The sequence below is a fragment of the Otolemur garnettii genome, unplaced genomic scaffold, assembly GCF_000181295.1.
Source record: "Otolemur garnettii isolate 467f Iridium unplaced genomic scaffold, OtoGar3 scaffold00013, whole genome shotgun sequence".
NCBI lineage: Eukaryota > Metazoa > Chordata > Mammalia > Primates > Galagidae > Otolemur > Otolemur garnettii.
The window spans coordinates 3,729,125-3,753,651 of NW_003852408.1; the positions used below are offsets into that span (position 1 = coordinate 3,729,125).

Below are 24,527 nucleotides of genomic sequence, written 5' to 3' on the forward strand. Positions count from 1 at the left end.
AGCTACTTGGGAGGCGGAGGCCGGAGACTCACTTGAGCCCAGGAGTTCGAGGTTTACTGTGAGCTGTGATGCCACAGCACCCACAGCACTCTACCCAGGGGGACAGCTTGAGGCTCTGTCTCAAAAAGAAAAGAAAAAATACAATTTCTGTATTATGTTGCTTTATGAGAAAGTAATTCTGATTATTTTTCCCTTAGGGAATGTTTGCCTGTTAAATAAGATGCTATACCTAGTTTTAATAGGCTTTTGTTTTTTGTTACTGGTTTTACAGACATTGCAGAAACGCTTCACTTCCTTCTGTGTGGTGCCTCCAATGGAAGCTGTCAGGAACAGATTGATCTTGTTCCACGAAGTCCTCAAGAACTGTATGAACTGACATCTCTGATTTGGTAAAGATTAGGTTCATAATAACTTGTGGTTCATGTGAGGTTATTTTTCTTCAGACACCTAACATTACTAATAATTCATGAAGCTGCTTACTAAAATAATTGTACTTCTTGTTTTCAGTGAACTTATGCCATGTTTACCAAAAGAGGGGATTTTTGCGGTTGATACCATGTTGAAGAAAGGAAACGCACAGAACACAGATGGTGCAATATGGCAGTGGCGTGATGATCGAGGACTCTGGCATCCCTATAACAGGATTGACAGCCGGATCATTGAGGTAGTAGTTTCATCGTACCGTTTAAATGTGTCTATTTTGGTGGAGAGTGGGGGCAGGGATGGAATGGGGAGGTGGTGGATATGTGTACTTCAGTATGCTCAGTTTTGAATTAACTCAAGATTCTCTCATTTTGTCTCCTGAGAACAAGGTCCTCATTTCTGTTCAGGTCAGAAAACATGATGTTCTAGTCCTGCTTCTGCTGCTAACTACCTGATTGACTTGGAGCAAGTAATTTAAGTTCTTTGTTCCATAGTTTCCTCATTTCTGAAAGGAAACATTGGATGAGTTAGGCTGTATGTTTCCAAAACATTTCTATCTCTTATAGAAAGAAATCTTCCACAAGCAAAGATTTAGATAAAAATGTCTGCTTCTGTGTATATTTTAAGAGTAAAAAACAGGGAAACAAATTAAATATCTCATTCTAGGTGAATGAATAAGTAAGTTGTGATACATATATAGGCTTGAATATAATCCCAATAGTAATGGGATAAATTTTAATAACTTAAAATATGACGTGATTATTGACAAACACAAAATACAAAATTATGTCAATGCTTTTTGGAAATCAGCAAAGTAAGTAAAAGATGAACAATACACAGGAGAGGAATATACCAAAATGTTAACAGTGATTTTTTTGTGTGTGTGTGTGACAGTTTATGTATGATTTTTAATTTTATTTCCAAACTTTTACTACATTTACATTGAAATAGTTTATTTTATTTATTTATTTATTTGAGAAAGTCTCACATTGCCCTCAGTATAGTGCCGTGGCGTCCCAGCTTACAGCAACCTCAAACTCTTGGGCTCAAGTGATTTTCTTGCCTCAGCCTCCCAAGTAGCCAGGACTTCAGATGCCTGGCACAACTCCCGGCTATTTTTTGTTGCAGTTGCCATTGTTGTTTAGCTGTCCCAGGCCAGGTTTTAACCCGCCACCCTCAGTGTATGTGGCTGGCATCTGTGCTACAGGTGCTGAGCCTTGAAATATTTTTAAAAATTACATCAGCATAACATTTGCCCTAGCTTATGAAGTGTTGCTTACTGCATTATTTGAGATACTGTCAGTCATTTACTAATATTTTTAATAGATGAGATACTTGTGTAAATGTATTTTCTAGTTTCAACCTTTGGTATTTGACTTAACATCACACTCCTTGAATAGACATTCTTCTTTAAAGATGTCTTCCACCAGTTTCTAGAAATGAATTTTTGAAAAACTTTTAAACCATTGATTTTCATTAAAAAATTGAGAGTTCCTAAGACGAAATCTGAATTCAGAGCCAGCTTTTGTGAGGAAGTTGCTTTGGTCTTATATTGTTAGCCTAGCATATAAGCAGACCAAGACTACTAATGATCCTGGTTTTGAACTCTGAGCATTCTATTTAACATTTTCCTGATATTGCATCTTCACTGTTGGCTTACTCTCTCACTGAGGATCTTGTCTTCCATTCAGCCTAGCAGTTCCAAAAATTGGACTCTGTTATAAGAATATTCTGCCACTTCTATGGGTTGTCTAAACTCAAGCCAACCATGTTATTCAAACTCTCTTAATTTAGATACAACCCTGGCAACGACCTCTTTAGTTCTAGTTTTGTCTCTGTCTTAAAGTCTTGTTTAATAAGAATTTTATAGGATTACTTTGCTTAAAGGAGGCTTTTGGGGGGCAGTTGCTTAAGAATCCATCATGTAAATGTTTTTAATCTATGATTCTAAGATTTATGGCTAACAAATTTTTTTTTCTATCAGCAGTATCTTAAAAGATTTCTTAGTACAAACAGTATCTTCTTTATGTCAGTGATGCCTATGAGACTAGATCTTTGCTCAGGATTTTACCTGGATTTATTTCTAAGGGTGCCTGATAGCACCTGAGGTGTATATTTGTGCTTAATTAAAATGACTTATTAAATGAATTTTGTCATATCTGTGCCATTGAATTATTCGTATTTTGTTACTTCACCATCTAAGGCCTGATGAAATAAATATTTAAGGTAGCATTTATGGAAGGTCCCTGCTGTGTCTTAAGGTAATAAATTTCTCCATGTTTATATTCAAGGTTTCTCTCTCTTTGCTCTCAGGCAGCCCATCAGGTCGGTGAGGATGAGATAAGCTTGTCCACTCTGGGACGAGTTTATACTATTGATTTTAATTCTATGCAGCAAATCAATGAGGACACGGGAACAGCACGTGCCATTCAGAGAAAACCTAACCCCTTAGCCAATACTAACACTAGTAAGTACCTTCTAGGTTGAAATAGTACTGTATTGTCAATGTGAGTTAATATTCTGTTTGCATAGTTAATTGGTTCATTGATAATCCTTTTAAACTTAAGGCAGCACTTAACATAGTCAGATAACTTGTAATTGTTTTGGTGGTAGCTTTCTTTTCTTTCCCTTTTTGTTCTTTTTTTAAAATGTTGTTCCTTCTTTTATGAATGAGCTGGTTTTTGGCCAGGGCTGGATTTGAACCTGCCACCTCCAACATATAGGGCTGGCACCTTACTCCATTGAGCCACAGGTGCTGCCTTACCAGATATCTTTTATAACATTTTTTTTACGTGTGTGATGTCTTCAACATGCAAACAAATTTATAAGTTGTATTCTAATAAAATGTTATTTATAGAAACAAGTGGTGGACTGAATTGTGCTTGTGAACCATACTTTCACAACCTCTAGTATGGAGCTCACTTTTTATCAAAATTATCCTTCCCTACAACTGATGCCACTAACCAAAGTGGCAGAGTCACCTTGTTTATTCAATTTACATGACTTTCAAAAATACTGTCTGTTTCTTAAACTCTGCTTAGTGGGTTAGTATTGAAATTTCTCCAACATTTCATTGAATATATATTAATAAAATAAAGTACAATGTGGTGATACCTTGTTACCTTTAGCTGATAAGATTAGTCAGTGATTTTCCAGCTGGCTGAATTTTATCTTAATGGTGCCTTTCGTATTTTTGTACACCCTAGTTGATCACATTAGATAAGTTAATTTGTTTTATGACCAAAAAATATTAATAGCATTTTTAATTGCAGTGACATGAATGCTTTATGTTTATGTGTTTCTAAAGTCTGTCACTTCAGGATTGTACTTTTTTTTTTTAATATATATATAACAGGTGGATATTCAGAGTTAAAGAAGGATGATGCTCGAGCACAGCTTATGAAAGAGGATCCGGAACTGGCTAAGTCTTTTATTAAGACATTATTTGGTGTTCTTTATGAAGTGTATAGTTCCTCAGCAGGACCTGCAGTCAGACATAAGTGCCTTAGAGCAATTCTTAGGATAATTTATTTTGCGGATGCCGAACTTCTGAAGGATGTTCTGAAAAATCATGCTGTTTCAAGGTGTGTTCATGAAAATTGTAACATTTTAGAAATTCAAGCCTGCAAGTAATTTCAGAAATATCTAAAGTAACAATACAGGAAAATAAAATAAGCACAAAAGTTCGGAGTATCTTGAGCCCTTTTTTGGTCTATTTATATTCACGCACCGCTTTTTTATAAAATATAAAAGTTGAGTCTTTAAGGTAAATTTTTGTTTTAATGAAGTGGTTTCACAACAAAAATACTTTGCTTTCAAATTTTAAAGTAGTATGGCCAAAAAAAATTACTGAATTGAAGCAACATTTTATATACAAGTGCTTTCTTTTTTTAGTCACATTGCTTCCATGCTATCAAGCCAAGACCTGAAGATAGTAGTTGGAGCACTTCAGATGGCAGAAATCTTAATGCAGAAGTTGCCTGATATTTTTAGTGTTTACTTCAGAAGAGAAGGTAATTTCATTCATGATAATAAATTAATGGTCCTTTAGATAATAGTTTAATAGAAATACAGTTTTAATCTGAGAACAGAAACTTCCAGCTTTTTAAAGTATAACATTTATATGCATATAGCTGTCAGGTATACAGAGAGGGTGTCTTGTGTATCTGTTAATATAGGTTGTGTGAGATTCATTATCTGATGAATACTTATCAAGTTTCAGTGATTTAAGTGTGTGGGAGCCACAAGTAGTCGTGTGTATAATATATACATATGCATACACATAAACACACGATTGTAATAGTCAGGGTGCATTTGAGTTTTGCAATTTCAAGAGATACAAGATAGCAGACATGAGGAGTAGTATATATTGAATATTACTGTTTTAATGGGTTTTTTTCTTAATTAAAATGTGTATACATTTTTTTGTGTGCTATCTATATATACATGTGTGTATATTGGACTGTGTGTGGCTGCCCATAAATATTCTTTCAGTAAAAGTCGTATTAGTAGATCAGAGTAGTTCTAATGTTAGAGTGGGTACTTAATAGACTGTTTTAAAGGCTTGAAACAATCTTTCAGAATGCAGTTCATAGTTAGTTGATTGCATTTGAATGTCAAAATCAACCTAAGACACATGGTACTTCAATGGTCTCTTTTCAGAGGCCTTAAAAATGAAACTGTATAGCTCATTCAGGTGTTTTAGCATTTCTAAACCTATCAAGATATTACCTAATTGATTAAGAAGTTCTTAACAAATTTCTTTATGGTTCTTCTATTCTGTAGGGGTACTAGTGAGGTCTTGTGGGGATTTGGGAAATAATTGTATTTTCCCCTCGAGTAATGTTTAGCTTTGTCTTCTTTCTTACAGACAATCCTAGTTCTTTCTGTATAGGATCTATTTTCTCTTTTGATCACCTTTTCTTATGTTGGATCTTTATCTTGGAAATGCAATAAATGTGCTAATAATAGTATTGAACAAAATGGAAAGAAGTCTTTGCTATTTAGAATTAATTTTGCTCAAATAATAAGTTTCTTTATTTTAACAGTTACATGAAAGAGAAAGCAAATTTCCCCCAATTCCCAAAGACAACTTTTTATTTAAGACATTGGGTATATAACAGATAGACATTTTCTGTACTCATCCAAATATCTTATTTTCCATTTCATATTGTCTTTGTTATATATATTTTCTTTTTTTCCTCCTGGTTGTTCCACCTCTCTGATTTGAAGTCCATCAGAATTACTCTATTCAGACTTTTTATGTTAAACTTTGATAGGCTTAATTATGCCTTCTTATTAAGTGTCTCACCCCTAAATAGACTAATACCTTATATGTTGTGAGGTTTATGGCAAAATCTTGATTGGTTCTTTTGTCTTTTGTCTGGCTCTGTCTTTGCTTACATTGTAGCCCAAAGCAGCCATATACAACATGTAAACAAATTTACAGGTTTGAGGCTAAATGTCACTTTCCCTGAAAGTCTTGCCTTCTAGATTTGTTTAGATCCTCTCACTATAAGTTCCAGCAGTGCTGTATTTTTTTCTCAAAAGCACATCATTCTTTATTGTAATTTCTTATAAAATGTCTTTTCTACTAGTCAGTAAGTCCCTGAATGTATTTGTCTTGTCCCTTTCCTTACTCTTAGCATAGCCTGGCATATAATTATATCAAATAGTATTTGTGCAACACACCTCAGAAGTTTAAATTCATTATGACATCTTTTTTTTAAAGTTGTTTGCTTGTATTATTACCGATTATTTTAAAGAATCTAAAGGAGACCTAGGCTCTTCTGCAGAAAAATGTGAGTATGTTCATATCACTCACATAAATTCATCCACAGGTTTGTCATAGATTTTACCCAGACCAATAAAGACATATCTTTGTGTACAGTTGGTAATTCACAGACATACTTCTTCATATATCTACCCTCTTGTGATTCTAGCCCAGATAAGAACCTCTTCCTCAGAGGTTTCTGTTTAGCTCTCCCTATACATCTCCATGGATGTGATAGTCACCAACCTTCAATAGCTGGTGTTTTCATTTTTGGTAGCATTGCTACTATGATCTTATAATTTTGTAGCACTTGAAGTTAACTAATGATTCTAGGCTTTTTCCTCCCCTTCTAGCTATCATGTCACAAGATGCATTTTATTTCTGTAATCATTGTTTTTTGTACGTTTGTTTTGAGACAGTCTCACTACGTTGCTCACCCTCAATAGAGTGCTGTAGCATCACAGCTCACAGCAACCGCAAACTCTTGGGCTTAAGTGATTTTCTTGCCTCAGCCTCCCAAGTAGCTGGAACTATAGGAGCCTGTCACAACACTGCTATTTTTATGTTATAGTTGTCATTGTTGTTTAGCAGTCCCAGGCTGGGTTTGAACCTGCCAGCCCCTGTCCATGGATAGCACCCTAACTACTGAGCTACGGGCACCGAGCCTGTAATGTTTTTATAATGAGTACTTTGAACTTTGAGTAGGACTTTCTGACCTTGTTAAATTTCAGAGAATCTGGGTTTTGAAGAGGAGAACACATTTCCATATAAATATTCTTTTTTAACTTTGACTTTTCATATTCTTTCTCTAAGACAAGCTGAAAACTCTACTAATTTTTTTTTCCTATTTGCTGATTATTTTTTACTTTCTTTGTTATTATTTGGAGAATTTTGTAGTGTCAGGGAGGTGGTTTCTGTCTCCTGATTAAAACGGACTTCTTTTCATCTTTGTTACTATAAAGGTGTAATGCATCAAGTAAAACACTTAGCAGAATCAGAGTCTTTGTTGACCAGTCCACCAAAGGCGTGTACAAATGGGTCAGGATCCTTGGGGTCCACAACGTCAGTCAGCAGTGGAACAGCCACGGCTGCTAGTAATGCCTCAGCTGACTTGGGATCACCTAGCTTGCAGCACAGTAGAGATGATTCTTTAGATCTCAGCCCTCAAGGGTAAGTGAGAGTTTTCTTGTGATTTTTATGCTCCTTGCCTTTAGCTCTACTTTGGTGGGTAAGACTCATACAAGGAGTAACATGGTGAAATATTAGAGAGTATACATTTTATATTTTTCCATCTGTATTTTATTCAGTGTTTAATGGGAATGGGAAGAAAGCATTTATTGGAAAGTTACTGTATAGCACTGTGTTTAAAGGAAATACAAAGGATGTATGCTGTTTTTATTGACATAAAAGGGACCTAAGATTGAGAAACACTGGTGACTTGTGCAGTGTTATATGCCTACATCACAAGTGTAGGACTTGAGCATTCATTCTGGTTCTATAATCTTGTGATTATTGTATTATTGTATTTATACCACATTTGATATACCTTTCAGATATCTAGATAATGATTTGGTGAAAAAATTAGAAAATTTTGAATATGTTGAAAACAAATTAGAAGGTTTAGGATATGGAGGCAAACCTCTGATTTTCCATTTACCTTTTTGGGGGGATGGTAAGGAAAAGGGGCAGGATCTTGCTCTTTTACCATGGAGGCTGGAGTGCAGTCATAGCTCACTGTCACTTCAAACTCCTATGGTGAAGTGATCCTCTCACCTCAGTCTCCCTCGTAGCTAGGACAACAGGTGTGTGTCACCATGCCTAGCTAATGTTTTTGTTTTTCGGTAGAGATGGAGTTTCACTTTGTTGCCTGGGCTGATCCTAAATCTCCTGGCCTTCAGCGCTCCTCCCACATGGCCTCCTGGCCCAGTTTATCTTTAATTGGCAAATGGGAGTAAATACTTTGCTTTCAATAAAGGAAAATGGGAGTTGTTAAAATAGCCACGCTAATTTATCATCTCTCAATCTGTATTATGCTGTGCCACTAACAATATTACCAAGCCCTCAATAGTTTTCATTTTGATTTTAGAAAAAAATCATTCTAAAAGTGTTTTTGTTTCTTTGCCAGTAGAAACTTAATATTTCTGGGTGAGTGGTACATGATCCAAATTCTGTTCTGAAATTCAGAATGTACTCAATGCAGTACTCCTTTTTGATCTTTTTAAAGTGAAAAGTATACCTTGGTAAAAACATAGTGATACTTAACAAGTATTATTCAACAGTTTAATCCTACTAACTTGAGGGTAGCATTGTCTTGAGCAGGTAACCAATGGGAGAGGGAAGATAGCTGCTTTTGGTACCACCTGGTGTCAGTTAGCCGTTCCTAGCTTAAATAGGAATTTCAGCAGTTCTAAGACTCAAGATAGACTGCAACTTATAGAATAGTGGCTGTTATTTTAGGAAGCTGCTGAATTGAAGGGTACCTGTGTCATCGGATAGTTTGAGGAGATAGGTCTTGGGGAATTCTGGGGCCTCTCCAGTTTCCTGATTTGGAGCTTATATTATTCTGCCATTTAACCTTTCCAGCCCCAGGCTTACCCTCGAGCTTAGCCGTTCTCAACCTGTGAGTCGTGACCCCTTTGGGGAGTCAAACAACCCTTTCACAGGGGTCACGTAAGACCATCCTGCATATCAAATATTTACATTATGATTCATAACAGTAGCAAAATTACAGTTATGAAGTAGCAACAAAAATAATTTTATGGTTGGAGGTCACCACAACATGAGGAACTGTATTAAAGAGTCGTGTCATTAGGAAGGTTGAGAACTACTGCCCTCGCTGGTGTAGTATAGTAGCCATAAATTATTGTAGGGTTTTACTATGTAATACAGGCATAGTACTGGAGACATCATAAGCAGTCAGTGAATTTTAGAGAACTGTAATGTGGCTCAGACAAAAGCAGCATTTCTGAGCCACTTTAAGTCAAGGTATTGGTGTTGATTTTATATTCTAACAGCTGATGATTCCAAACAGAATAAAGAACCTTTTTTCTTAAAGTGTTTTCAGAGTTTTAGGTGTTTCTGTATTTCAGTATGGTTACAAATGAAGAGTTCATAGTAACTTTATTTGTAAAGTGAAAATTGTTTAATTATATTTTTTATCCTTTCAAAGTTCATTTTATCTGATCGTGAGGCATATTTGAGCACGTTAATTATATTCAGTAGAAATACAGGCTTTTACAAGTCTTCTTCCACATTTTTTGAGATTTTCCTGAAGCTACAGGTGTTCAATTTCATATATGGTTCTAATTCAGAATAGGTCACTCACATTATCACTCAGTAGATACATATATATATATAGATAGATAGATAGATAGATAGATAGATAAATAGATTAAAAGCCCACAAAAGTGTTTGTATATGCATTCATTTAGGATGTTATTGTCATTGCTACACCATGCAGTTCCTTTTGGTGTAGTATATTATAAGCAGTTAGAAAAATCTTTTGAGAATTTGAACACTAAATGTTATAGGTTAGGAAAGGCACATGGTACTCAGATTTAAGGTATTCTTTATCTATGTGGTAAAATACCCAGTTCTTTTTATCATAGTTCTTTGTGTATTTGCTTGATACACATTATGTATTGCATTTTATAATAAGGTTGAACACACAGAATTAGCTCTCTTATTTGGTTTTATTTTTAGTAGCTCAGTATAGTCAGATAGCTAGCTATTTTTGAACTAGTCATTACGTGTGACTGTACACCTCTAGAATGACTATCACAGAATCAGCATTAAATAATTATAAGAAAAATACAGTTAATGGCAATATTTTATAATTCACTGTTACTGCCATGTTAGCTTGCTTTTCCCATGATTAAAGGTATAAATCAGTGGTAATTACTAAACTTATCCTATATTTTCCAATGTTATAGTCGGTTAAGTGATGTTCTAAAGAGAAAACGACTACCAAAACGAGGACCAAGAAGGCCAAAGTACTCACCTCCAAGAGATGATGATAAAGTAGACAATCAAGGTGATCCTTCTGATGAAACTTTAGGGGGAGGTAAAGGGGAAAAGTGATCACAGTTGCAGAAATATACTTAGTTTAAACTGCTAGTAGCTCTTAAGGTATGCCTGGGTTTCCTAAGGACATAGTGTTGAGAATACTTTCATTAAATAATACGTTAAGACTGTGAAACTTAAGATTCAGTTATTTTTCATCAGTTGTGCTAAAATGATTTAACTGTAATTCTCTTTTTTTCTTTTCATAGCTAAAAGCCCCACCACTACCCAGTCACCTAAATCTTCTTTCCTGGCAAGCTTGAATCCAAAAACGTGGGGGCGGTTAAGTGCACAGTCCAACAGCAACAGTATTGAGCCAGCACGAACTGCAGGAGTTAGTGGTCTTGCCAGGGCTGCTTCAAAGGACACCATATCCAACAATAGGTAAAGTTATTATATAGGGGGGAATTCTGTGTTGCTTGTGTTCCCATATGATAAAAACTTACTGTAGCCAATACTTTATTGTATGGAGAGGGCATATGGGCATAGAACTTGTGTTTATTCTCAAAAGTAGTGTATCTCAAGGATGAGGAGGTGAGTCATGAACCCTGCTTCTGACTTTGTCCTAAATTCTAGTCTTACACGTTAACACCACTTTCAACATACCTAACTGGGAGTCATATATGTTCAAACCAGTCAAATTATGTTCCCAATGGAACCTATTCCTCAGTTCCTCTCCACAAGAAAAAGCTGACATTTTCTGTCTACACTCGCCATGTATTCTTTTTTTTTTTTTTGAGATAGAGCCTCAAGCTGTCCCCCTGGGTAGAGTGCTATAGCATCATAGCTCACAGCAACCTCTAACTCCTGGGCTCAAGCAAGTCTCCTGCCTCTGCCTCTCAAGTAGCTGGGACTACAGGCACCTGCCACAATACCTGGCTATTTTTTGGTTGCAGCCATCATTGTTTGGCGGGCCCAGGCTGGATTCGAACCCGTCAGCTCAGGTGTATGTGGCTGGCGCCTTAGCCGCTTGAGCCACCGGCGCTGAGCCCCCACCGTGTATTCATGATAAATTTCTCTGCCCATTACAATGGAACATAAGGATTGTACAGGAGAGTTTTTTTGTTTTTGTTTTTGTTTTTGAGACAGAGTCTCACTATGTCACCCTCAGTAAAGTGCTGTAGTGTCACAGCTCACAGAAACTTCAAACTCTTGGTCTTAAGCAATTCTCTTGCCTCAGCCCTCCCAAGTAGCTGGGACTACAGGTGCCCCCCACAATGCCCAGCTGTTTTTTGGTTGTATTGTCATTGTTGTTTGGCAGGCCCGGGCTGGATTCGAACCCACCAGCTCTGGTGTATGTGGCTGGTGCCCTAGCTGCTGAGCTGCAGATGCTGAGCCGAGGATAGTTTTTTTCTTTTTTTTTTTTAAACCTCTGGGTGTATTATTATCATACCAACTTGGATAACTTCCTTCACAAATACGAAATTTTAAAACCTCAAATGCCATTGGGTAAACATGCTTTTTTGATTGGTGGTGGTCCTGAATTTCAATTAGTAAAAATAACAAATGAATTTCTGAAGCTGACAATATTTCTAATTTAAGCTGCTGAGTTTGATTTGTCATAGGACAATATAATTGTGTATATAATGTAGAAAACAGTCATGTAAAACTGTATTTGGGTGAATACGTAGGAAATGGTTATGTTGTAGGGTAGAACATTTTGTTTACTATTTACATAAAGACCTGAAATGTATTTTAAGTACCCAAACATTTGATGAATGTGAATCTGAATATACTAATATATAAGCATAAGCCAAAAATGGTTTTAAATGTAACAGCTGTGTGCCTTGGTCAGAAGTTATGATATCCATTTTACACACACTGAGATGTTAATACGTCCTTTTTCTTACTTTTAGAGAGAAAATTAAAGGTTGGATTAAGGAGCAGGCGCATAAATTTGTAGAGCGTTATTTCAGTTCTGAGAATATGGACGGCAGTAATCCTGCATTGAATGTCCTTCAGAGACTTTGTGCTGCAACTGAACAACTCAACCTCCAGGTACTGTGTCCAGTGTATCTTCCTAGTCTTTAGTCTCTTCTGGCATATTAATAGTTGATAGGCCTCTCCTTAATTCTTCTCCCCACAGAATCTCATAGTAGTTGGAGATGATGAAAGTTTTGTAATAATAAACCTTTTATGTTTTATTGGATTCTCTCTCAGGTTTTTGATGTACCTTGAGCCATCTTGGCAGTAATATTTTCTGAGAAATTATTCATTTTATTGAAATTTTAAATGTATCAATTTAAAGCTTTACCTTGTAATCTTATTTTATCTGGTATCATAGCCCCTTATCTACTGTTAATCTGCTAACAAAAAAATTTTCTTTTGAACAAGCAACATTGGTTTAATGGGGAGCTGTGTTTTTTTTTTGACACAAGTCTCACTTTGTCATCCTTGGTAGAGTGCTGTGGCATCTATAACTCACAGCAACCTCAAACCATTGGGCTCAAATGATCCTTTTGCCTCAGCCTCCCAAATAGCTGGGACTACAAGCGCATGTCACAACACCCAGCTATTTTCAGACATGGGGGTCTCACTCTTGCTCAGGCTGGTCTCAACTCAAGCAGTCCGCCTGCCTTGGCCTCCCACAGTGCTAGGATTACAGGTGTGAGCCACCATACCCAGCTGAAGATTTTGTTTCCATAAGTTATTGTGGATACCTATTGTTTTGGGTCATGACATATTTACCACAGTTATTTGATGTAAGAAGGTATTTTCCAAAGATTTGCTGAGAATATACCACTACTTATCTCTCTTTTTTAGAGGCATTGAGAATGTTTTGTTTTGGGGGGGAGATGTGAATTGGGCATGTAGTAAGTGCCCTTTAAATCATTGTAGAAATACTATTTCCAACTCTTTCAGGTGGATGGTGGAGCCGAGTGCCTTGTAGAAATCCGTAGCATAGTCTCAGAGTCAGATGTTTCATCATTTGAAATCCAACATAGTGGATTTGTGAAGCAGTTGTTGCTTTATTTGACATCTAAAAGTGAAAAGGATGCTGTGAGCAGAGAGATCAGATTAAAGAGATTCCTTCATGTATTTTTTTCTTCTCCAGTAAGTTACTTAATAAAGCTTGTTTTATATTTAAGAGTCAGTGTTTACTAATACATGTATTTTCATCCCAATTATAATTTCCAGTAGTTATTTTTCAGGATATTGAGAGAAAATTTCAAGCTTATTTGTGGACAGTTGGAGTCCTTATACTTACAGTGTATCAAAATAAATAGTAAAACAGCAAAATGGTGATTTGATGAAGTCCTTGTCATGGTTCCTATGGTGGAAGTATCTCTTCACAATATTTGTTTTTCAACTTAAAGCAGTTTGTAATACCTTCTTTTGGGAAAATAGACATAGTGAAGGGGAGACATGTTTCCATTTTGTACATACAACACAGTCCTAACAGTTCCATTCAAGAATACGTAAGCACCATTATAATGTGGATTACAAGGCCAGGAGTCAGAGTGGCTCGTCTTACCCTCAGTGGGTGAGAGCAATAGGGTAACAATGATTGGGCGCTGGAATTACTAGCATCTTCCTTGTTTCCAACTGCTTAGAAGAAAGAATCCCTTGGGAAATGTCTACCTGGATTATCTGTGTGATAGGGTTAAATATAATGGTCCTTATATTAGCAACACTACTATTTCACCATGCTCCTGCATTGTTCATGGGCATTTGCGTACTACTTGAATCATTCTAACTTGTGAGACTACCTAAAGACTTGATATTTATTGGAGATACATTAGATGCATGGCCTTACACCATGGTGAAAATTATGTGTCTGTCTGTAGTTTCTTATCTTAAACTCTGGGGTTGGGGGGATTTCACATGGTCTATAGCACACTAATATCCCTAGTAGATTGTGAACAGCACTCTGTAATCATACACATTAAATATTTTTACAGCAAAACATATGCATGTTTTTAATAAAATAGGTAAATGAAGATTGTGAATAACCTCATGGCTGTTTGGGCTCAGTTTTGCCACCAAATGACTTATGTTTTCATAGCCTTTTGAATTTTAAGACTTATGAATAAGAGATTATAGGCTGTACAAAAAGAGTGCTTTTATTGAGATAATTTGTTTGGAAACATTGTTCCAACCAAACTTGCCATAAATGATAAAGATGATAGATGAATGATTCTCTTTTGTAAAATTGCTTATTCAGTTTTGTTGTTGAGGAGTGTTCCATTTTCAAAAGGCTTTGCTTAAATTACTGCTTTATTTATAACTTCAGCTTCCTGGAGAAGAGCCCATTGGAAGAGTAGAACCAGTGGGTCATGCACCTTTATTGGCATTAGTTCACAAAATGAACAACTGCCTCAGCCAGATGGAACAGTTTCCCGTCAAAGTACATGATTTCCCTAGTGGAAATGGGACAGGAGGCAGGTAAGGACCATTGCTGGGGTATGCCCTTGTCACTGGACTTCGGTGCTTAATTTCACTGAGGTAAAAAAAGTGACAATAGGTCTGGTAAAAGCTTCGGTCTGCCCAAAAACATTGAGCTGTAATGACTGAGAAATTGAGTACCTAAAGAATGAATCGAATGCTTTTTTTCTTTAAAATCATACTACTGTGTTTCCCTGAAAATAAGACACTGTCTTACATTTATTTTTTCTCAAGAAGACACACTAGGGCTTATTTTCAGGGGATGTCTTATTTTTATTAAGTATAATACAACAATCTAAATTTATTCAAATAGTTAAGTCATCTTCTTCTGGAACCTGACAGGCGGAGCCGACCTTGTTGGTGGAGCTGGTGCTAGTGATATGTGAATGCCTTTCCCCTAGCCATTTGCACTTACCACACACACACCTGCACAAGTGTGAATGACTGGGAGAAAAGAGCTGTGGCAGATAAAAGGTATTCCAGTCTTACAGCTCGGTGCTGAAATGCATGGTGTGGCTATATATGATGCATAGTCACACCCATCACTAGGTCTTATTATCGGGGTAAGGCTTATTTTGGGGGTAGATCTTTTTTTCGGGGAAACACAGTATGTGTCTAAGTAGGACATTTTAAAAAATGTATAATCCAGTGATTTTGTGGATACCTTGTAATACGCTTAGTTTAAGTTGTTACGCTGTAACATGTAAAGCTTCTCAATGAATTTTATAGATGTATGTACATAATAAAATATTTCTATTTTGTGCAGTGTTAACAATTTCATGTATTAAGTGGTTATAATTTTGTTTTAAAGTTGAACTAGCATTTAAATTTTTAGTAATTTAATGGAAGTTTCTATTTCTTTGAACAATATAATAGTTTTGAAGACTCATAAGAAAGAATTAATTATAAAAGTTAATTGTGTTAAGGAATGCTATAAGCCTTAGAATGTTTTGATTGGATGCCTAGAAGAGAAGAAAGTGGTTTTTAAAATCCACATTCTGATGGCTTAAAAACATTTTCAAAAAAATTACTGAATTAAAATAATATGCATTGTTATAGGTAAAGTAATCATGGTGTAGACTAGGGATTGTTTTCTGCTTTGAAAGTTAATACAGAGTTTGTCATTCAGTTTTGATGGTCATCCTTTCCAACTATGTTTGAGAAAATCATGAAGCTTTTAATTTTTATATAAACTATATGTTTACATAAGCATATATTAGTACAAATGGATATTCTCCATATCACTATTTGTATGCTTAATGGAATTTTAAAGATAATCACATTTCATCTGTACTGGACTCTTGTCACAAATTTTCAGAAATGAGCAATTAAACACTATTACCAGACTTAGATTGCTATAGCTGTTAAAACTCCTTCACTCATAAGTGTATATATAGATCCATCCATACCTCAGTGGTTAGAGCACTGGCCACATGCTCCAGAGCATGTGGCTGGTGGGTTCAAACCCAGCCCGTACTTGCTAAACAAACAAAAGAAATAGGCTCAGCCCCCTTTCCTCAGCGGTTAGGGTGCCGGCCACATACCCAGACGCAGGCTAGTTCGAACCTGGCCTGGGCCTGCTAAATAACAAAAAAAATAGCCGGGTATTGTGGCAGGTGCCTGTAGTCCCAGCTACTTGGTAGGTTGAGGCAAGACAATCGCTTGAGCCCAAGAGTTTGAGGTTGCTGTGAGCTATGATGCCATGGCATTCTACCAAGGGTGCCAAAGTGAGACTGTCTCAACTAAAAAAAAAGTGCATATATAGTAAAGTAAATTTTAAAAGTTTGTTTTTGAAGTACTTTTGTCACTAAAGTCTTTGAAAATGAAAAAGTTTTTTATTTTTAAATAGATTGACTAGGAAAGGGCAAAATGTGAATACATTCAGATAGTTGAGGAATTTTTATTTCAGAGAAGTAATTAAATATTAATGGCAAAATATTTCTGCTCACATAGATTGGTGGGACAAAGGTTGAATGATTTTCATATGCATGTGTACTTACCTATATTTTCTTACTGATTGTAACTTTTACTAAGCTTGAATTATTGGCTTTACTATTTGCAAAACTGGTAACTGCTTACTTTGCAATAAAAATATCCTTAAATGTCCTTACAAAAATGCAGGTTTTGTATTATCTTGCCTTTATTTAAATTAATATATATTGACTGTGAAAATAATAGACTAACATTTTTTTCATAAATTATCTTGAGCTTTTCTCTCAACAGAGGATCACAGGCTTTAAAATTTTTCAACACACATCAGTTAAAATGCCAGTTACAGAGACATCCAGACTGTGCAAATGTGAAGCAGTGGAAGGGTGGACCTGTTAAGATCGACCCCCTGGCTTTGGTACAAGCTATTGAGAGATACCTTGTAGTTAGAGGTACTTTCCATATGTGTATTTTGTGTGTTTATATATGTATTTGGAATGAAATTAATATTGAAGAGAGATATGCATTATTTTTGTTTAATGCTATTTCTACTAAAACCAGATAGTAGGAACTTGCATTCTTTGTTATTTATTTTATATTTATTTATTTATTTTTAATAATTATTTTTTATTAAACTTTGTACATTGATGCATTTATGGGGTTCAGAGTACTGCCTCGATATACAATGTGAAATGTTTACATTGAACCAAGTAACACATCCATCACAATTATGCTCATTTCTTAATAGTTTTGAAATGTACCAATTCAGTGTACTATTGAGTACATTGTAATAGTACAATGTACTATTGTAATTCAATAGTTTTGAATTGCATCATGCACATTAGGTGAGGTCGCCCCGAATATTATTTTATATTTAATATACAGACATACGTTGAGCTTATTTGGAGTTGACTGTTTACTTGAGTGACAATTTATCTTTTTTACCAAGTGTTTCCAATAACCTTTTTTTTATATAGTTTAAGTGCAGTATAGGAAACTGAAAAACACAAGAAGCAAAGAACAAAGTCATCCACAATCACAAGCAGCTTATAGTTTGACACATCTTTCTAGATCCCAAGTGTACATACACAATATTCAGTAGAAATGACATTTTGTGTTTGATAGTTTTCTTAGGCCTTTCTGCCTCACAGATCATTATAATACATACAGGTTGAGCATCTCAAACCTAAAAACTTGAAATCTTAAATGCTCTAAAATCTGAAAATTTTGAGTGCTCACATGATACCACAAGTGGAAAATTCCATACCTAACACCTTTGCTTTCTGATAGTCCAGTGCACAGAAATTGTATTTCATACACAGAATTATTTAAAATACTAAAAAACTATCTTCTGGTCTTACATATATGTAGCATAATGAATTTTGTGTTTAGACTTTGACACACCCCTCAAGGTGTATCATCATGTATGTGCATATATTACAAAACCTAAAAAGTTCCAAAATGTGAAATACTTCTGGTCCAAAGCATTTCAAATACTGGTACTCCACCTGTATATATTTGTCTATTAGTTTAAGAAGTGTATATTGGATTTCTTTTTAAGTATCAAACATTTATCGAAGAATAGAAAGATAAGCTTACAGAATGAGAACAAATGTACAGGTTTAGAGAGCAAGATACATTTGCCATAAGGCGGCTAATGGACCCTTTGTCATGATGGAAAGGCATTTTTTATTTTTTTGACTCCTAAAATGGCCAGGAGTTTAATAGCCTTGTTGGTTCTTTAGGATATGGAAGAGTAAGAGAAGATGATGAAGATAGTGATGATGATGGATCAGATGAGGAAATAGATGAGTCTCTGGTAAGGTTCTCTTCCCACTGTGTTGTATACAATATACTGTATAATGTTCAAGGTCTATAGCTAAGTGGATTTTGCTTTGCTTTGTTTAGGCTGCTCAGTTCTTAAATTCAGGAAATGTAAGACACAGGCTACAGTTTTACATTGGAGAACATTTGCTGCCATATAACATGACTGTGTATCAGGCAGTACGGCAGTTCAGCGTACAGGCTGAAGATGAAAGAGAGTCCACGGATGATGAGAGCAATCCTCTAGGGAGAGCTGGTATTTGGACAAAGACTCATACAATATGGTAAATCTGAATTATTTCTTTTGGTTTTTCACAAACTCTGAAACTGTATTTTAAAATATAAAATTAATGCCTGGCTTTCATAAGGAAAGGAGGCCCAAAATCTTAAGATTTAATTATTAAAAGCTACTTGAAATTTTGGTCATGTGCACATACTACATGTGCATGTAGCCTCATTCAGGAAAGCATATATTCATGGTCAGGCAGTCATCATGGTTTACATCCACTTTTCCAAATTTGTGTCATGTCTTTAATAAAATGCTTCCGTAAGATAATATTTCCTTCAGTAATAAATTTAGCATTTCTGAGTCCTTAGAGGCACATGGCTGCAGTGTTCTGCATTGGTTGTGTCTGTTGCTTCATGTTTAAACAGACAGCCATTCTTCTCAGAAATACCTTTGGAGTTTCTTAGGCAGCCCCTCCTGGGCAAGGTGGTCTTTTAGGAAATAGTTTCATTGGCTATTCTTCTAATCCAAAATATATATATGGAAGGGAGGGTGGACATAAGCGTTCTTCTGGTAAGTATGTGGAATGTGAGGCTTGCAGTTTGGCTTTATATTATAATTTGCAGTTTTAAAATCTACATTTGGTTTACATATGGTCTTATTTTAGGTACAAACCAGTAAGAGAGGATGAAGAAAGTAATAAAGATTGTGTTGGTGGTAAAAGAGGAAGGGCCCAAACTGCTCCAACAAAAACTTCCCCTAGGAATGCAAAAAAACATGATGAGTTATGGCATGGTAAGATGATATATACAGGGAAAAATGTATTGCCAGCAGATAGTAGATGAACTGTTTTCATGGAGCAATTAATAGTAAATTAATAGTAAGTAGCAAAATTGTGTTTTGATAATAATTTAGAAGTAAATGAAATTTCAACAGTTTGACTGCTTTTAATTGAATCCTTGACTAATATCTAGAAAACAAAAAATTAAGTACCTACAAAATTAAATTTGTAAAGAAAATTCAGAAAAACCTTATTTTTTCTATTGAGAAGTTGTGAAAATGGACATCTGATTTTGATATCATACTGAAACATGCCCTTTGGAGAGGAGACTTGGATTTCTTTTGCGAACAGCTATTATTTATGTTCATTTTCAGGTTTCTACAATGAGGATATTATTTCTTCAAATTACCACCATTCCAATAGTGGGTTCTGTTGCCCGCTAGTTGCCATCCTCACACATTTCATCTATCACAAACATAAAACAAGTCATATCCTCATCATATTCCTTAGACATGTTAGTCACCATTTAATTTCAGTGATAACTTCTTAACCGTGAATTTTCTCAACTTGAAAAGGTGAGCTTTGCTTATGGTGTCTACTCCATAAGATCAGAGCTATTTTGAAATGGAGTTCCTAAAATTGGAAGAAACTCAGTTTTTTTTTTTTTTTTTTAGAATTCATGTTTTAAGCCTCAAACAAATTTTTTTATTAGTATACATTCACTAGAGAAGAGCTTAAGGCAGTGGCTTGTATCATTGGCAGATTGGCCCTTAATTTCTGTTGTCATTCATTATAGTATAATTCAACAGTTACAGAAGTCAAGCCTAATATTGCTCCCTCAACCCCCTGCTCTTTTTATATGATAATAACAATGTCTTAGGGTCATGGGAAATATTCTCATTCATACTGATTTCAATCCCTGGTTTCCCTGGTCCATAGAAATCAGGGCTTTGTAGCAGAGTTCCCCCCCCGCCCCCCAAACTAAGTTTTACTTAATTTTGAGAATATTTTTGCTTTTGGTGTTTAAAAAAGGGTCTTTGATAAAGTGATAATGTTATGATTTTTATTATTATTATTTCACTTGGTAAAAACACATGGCGTTTGCTATAATCCTTCCGACTTTTTTTTAAAAAAAATGCTGGTACTTAATACATCTAAAGACAAAGGAATCACAGACTCTACTTGAAAACTATCACAGTCTGTCTAGTCCTAAGCTTTGGATTAAATAACCAAATCCCTTTTATCAAATTAGTAATTTGGGGGGGTTTCTGTCTAAATATTATGGTTGAAAATTTCTCTAATAGTGAACTTAAATTTAAATAGTTTGTATTGCTCTGACCATTTTATTGTACTGTTGTTTCTGGTGTAAAACAGAAATGCAAGTGTTTCTCTAACCAGCCTGAGTAAGCGTGAGACCCCATCTCTACAGAAATTAGAAAACAGCCAGGCATAATGTTGCATTCTTGTAGCCCTAGCTATTTGGGAGGCTGAGGCCAGGAGGATTACTCATTTGAGCCCAGGAGTTTGAGAGTTTGAGGTTGCAGTGAGCTATGACACTACTACCATTGTACTCTTACCTAGATGACAGAGTGAGACTCTGTCTCAAGAAAAGAAGGAATAGGTAACTTACTCTGATCTTTTCCCTCTAGATGGAGTGTGCCCATCAGTATCAAATCCTTTAGAAGTTTACCTCATTCCCACACCACCTGAAAATATAACCTTTGAAGACCCATCATTAGATGTGATCCTACTTTTAAGAGTTTTACATGCCATCAGTCGATACTGGTATTACTTGTATGATGTGAGTAAAGTTACCTACTTGTGAAGTTTTCATGATCTGTCGTTTGTGACATACTGTCTCACAAGTTCTGTTTGATGAATTTCCTGTTGCACTAGAAACAGAAAGCGTGATTTAGCTAAATCCAGGGCTCCTCGCCTAGTGAAGCATCATGTACTCATCATTGGAAACTTTTCTACCACTTTTTTCAGAGCCAACATTCTTAGATTAATTCTCCTGGCAGATTATAAAATATTATAAATTCATTAAATTAAGCTATAACATGAAAGCTGAATGTGGATTTATTAAACTTAAAATTCTTTAAACACGTTTGACAAAAGTTCATTTACTAAAGATTTTATATGAAAAGGTTTGGTGAAAGTTGGCATGCTGCCTCTGATGTATATATAACTTAGAGAAGAGTGAAGGACTTGGCCTTGTCTGAAACAGTAGCTGCCAGGTCATAGATTGAGCCAGCAATAGCAGTCTATGGCTCAAGTAGGAGTTAGGTTTGGCTTTAGCAAATATATGGTAAATTGAGACATACCAATGTGAAGCTGAATATTTTATGTTGGAAAGCAGCAAGTAGAAGGTATACACTTTGCATGTATTTGGGGGGTAAAAGAAGAGATTGTGAATATAATCCTAATGTTTCACTACATGTAGAATTTTTTTCCAACATTTTACAGAATGCAATGTGCAAGGAGATTATTCCAACTAGTGAATTTATTAACAGTAAGCTAACGGCAAAAGCAAATAGGCAACTTCAAGATCCTTTAGTAATCATGACAGGAAACATCCCAACATGGCTTACTGAGCTAGGAAAAACCTGGTAAGACTTTTACCTCTGTAATGTGGCCTCAGGGATGTTATTGGGTTGGTCTTTATATAAATTTGTAACAGAATCATTGTTTTTAGGTAGACCTAATTAAGTGTTGATTAATACGGTAGTATTTGATTACTGTTTGCTTAATAGCTTTAGCATTCAAACAGACTAGGTAAGTTCATGGGTACAAAATTTCCTTCATAGTACGTGTCTATGTACATGAAATCACAAAGGTCTTCAAGGATGTTTGAGGAGAGAGTTGCTAATGGCCATATCTGACTATTTACATTTGCAGTATAATAAAATTAGAATTTTTTTTCAGCCACATTCTTACATGACTGCCACATTGGACAGAACAGATAGATACAGAATGTTCAGGTCACTATAGTAAATGCACATAGCAGCTTGGTCTCAGGGACTGCCAAAATCAAGAGGTAATAGGATCTTTTCCTATAGGGTTTATTCTTTTCAGTAGCTGCCTTTCAGCACTTTTGAGTCTCTTAGAAATGCCAAAAGGAGGAAGGAAATCATGAGAAAATCAGTAAAAACTCTCAGTTAACCCCCAAGGGAATATAACAAACTAGTCAACAGATCATGGTGATCAAAATAAGGAATTAGGCCTGCTGAGCTGATACATACATGTGGTGCTGCCCAATGATGAAAATTAGGTCATGTTAAGGAGGTGGTCAGTATAGGGAGGGGACAGATCAACTATGGAGGTTCTGCTATGTTAGGTTATTCAGTATGAAATGTTGTTTCCTAAGTACTACATTTGACAGTTGACGTCTCTGACATAACATTTCACTTTGACACCTCTTAGTGTTGTGTTGTATTGTTTTTTAGAGACAAGAGTTTCACTTTGTCACCCTCGGTAGAGTGTTGTGGCATCACAGCTCACAGCAACCTCCAACTCCTGGACTTAGGCAATTCTCTTGCCGCAGCCTCCTGAGTACCTAGGACTACAGGTGCCTGCCACAACACCTGGCTGTTTTTTTGTTGCAGTTTGGCTGGGACTGCGTTTGAACCCGCCACTTACTGAGCCATAGGCGCTGCCCTTTTGTTTTGTTTTTTAAATTGTGAAGGTCCATCCTCATTCTTTCAAGTGCACATTTTGACTTGTGGTTATCTTTGAAGGCTTTTTTTTTCCCCCAGCAGTTTTTGTAAAACCACAGCTGAGTCAAAACATTGTTATTTTCAAATATGCATTCTGTTGTGGAACTAATAAAGTGCAGAGAGCTTAAATATCAGTGAAAGTGTTTGGGAAGGATGAGGCTAATGATGCCTAGTATGTCAGTGGTTTTTAGTTCCATTTTGGTGATTTTGATCTTGAAAATAAACCACATGGGTGATCTGAGACCAAGATACATAATGATGAGCTGGAAGATACAGTAGAAGTGAGTCCACCTCAACCTATGCATGAATTAGCAAAGGTTTCATGTTAATTATCCCAACAATATTGGACCATTTGAAACAAATCGTCAGGGTCCAGAAGCTGGGTGGATGGGTTCAGCGTGAATTGAGCATCTGAAGAGACGTCTTGAAACTTGCCTTTCTTTTGCTGTCATGACATAAAGGAGAACCATTTCCATACCATGTCATTGCATATGATGAAAAATAGATTTTTTTTGACAATCACAGGCCATCAGCACAATGGTTAGATAAAGATAAAGTGCCAAAACATAATCCAAAAACGAGTATTTGTCAAAAGACACAAATGGCATCTGTTTGGTGGTCCAGTGCTGGTATTATCCATTTAAATCTATTCTTCTATCTATAAACCTGGTCAGTCTGTTACAACAGATATCTGTTGCAACCAGTTGGACAAAAAGATGAGAGGATGCTGTCAAGTAAGCAGCCAAGATTGGTCAATAAAGACTAGCCAGTCATCTTCTAGGACAGTGCTCAACAACATGTCACACAAACAATACTGCTCAAACTCCAAAAGCTGGACTTGGAAACTGTCTATTATCTACTGTATTCACCAGCTGTTATACCAACTGACTACCACTTTCCCAGGCTTGGACTACTTCTTGCAAGGAAAAATACTCAATTCTCAACAAGTTGTGGAAAATGATTTTGCAATTTCGTTGCTGCTTCGCTCTTGACATAAACAGGCTACCATTAAGATGGCAAAACGGTGTGGATGGTTTAGGGGCTTACTTTGATTAATTGTACTGCTTCTTGAGATACTATAAACTTTTGATTCAAAATCGAAAATTTTATAGTTAAGGACCTAAAATAGTAAAATCATTCTTTGTGTATATGTGGCATGGGAGTTAGCAGCCTCATAAAGTAGTGGTGTCATATTTTTAATTTAGCATTTAAGGCTTGGCGCCTGTGGCTCAAGTGGCTAAGGCGCCAGCACATACACCCAAGGTGGCGGGTTCGAATCCAGCCTGAGCCTGCCAAACAACAATGACAGCTGCAACCAAAAAATAGCCGGGTGCAGTGGTGGGCGCCTGTGGTCCCACCTATTTGGGAGGCTGAGGCAGTAGACTTGTTTGAGCCCAGGAGTTGGAG

General features: G+C 36.0%; 1 protein-coding gene across 13 annotated transcripts in view; it reads left to right on the plus strand.

Annotated features, from left to right (window-relative positions):
- TRIP12 (thyroid hormone receptor interactor 12) overlaps nucleotides 1–24,527 on the plus strand; it is a 147,614-nt gene that overhangs the window by 103,641 nt on the left and 19,446 nt on the right. For 6 of the 13 annotated variants that reach the window (XR_002772109.1, XM_023510451.1, XM_023510457.1 and 3 more), the window contains 17 exons: nucleotides 272–389; nucleotides 508–667; nucleotides 2,737–2,890; nucleotides 3,779–4,007; nucleotides 4,318–4,436; nucleotides 7,159–7,366; nucleotides 10,129–10,229; nucleotides 10,468–10,642; nucleotides 12,115–12,256; nucleotides 13,121–13,312; nucleotides 14,493–14,644; nucleotides 16,853–17,025; nucleotides 18,319–18,392; nucleotides 18,482–18,681; nucleotides 19,291–19,418; nucleotides 21,054–21,205; nucleotides 21,871–22,013. Coding sequence is in view for 12 of the 13 variants with exons in the window: in XM_023510451.1 (XP_023366219.1) it covers nucleotides 272–389; nucleotides 508–667; nucleotides 2,737–2,890; nucleotides 3,779–4,007; nucleotides 4,318–4,436; nucleotides 7,159–7,366; nucleotides 10,129–10,229; nucleotides 10,468–10,642; nucleotides 12,115–12,256; nucleotides 13,121–13,312; nucleotides 14,493–14,644; nucleotides 16,853–17,025; nucleotides 18,319–18,392; nucleotides 18,482–18,681; nucleotides 19,291–19,418; nucleotides 21,054–21,205; nucleotides 21,871–22,013 (2,620 nt within the window). In the remaining variant the exon portion in view is untranslated. The remainder of the gene's footprint in view (nucleotides 1–271; nucleotides 390–507; nucleotides 668–2,736; nucleotides 2,891–3,778; nucleotides 4,008–4,317; nucleotides 4,437–7,158; nucleotides 7,367–10,128; nucleotides 10,230–10,467; nucleotides 10,643–12,114; nucleotides 12,257–13,120; nucleotides 13,313–14,492; nucleotides 14,645–16,852; nucleotides 17,026–18,318; nucleotides 18,393–18,481; nucleotides 18,682–19,290; nucleotides 19,419–21,053; nucleotides 21,206–21,870; nucleotides 22,014–24,527) is intronic. The other 7 variants (XM_012802246.2, XM_023510459.1, XM_023510455.1 and 4 more) reach the window with 6 other exon arrangements.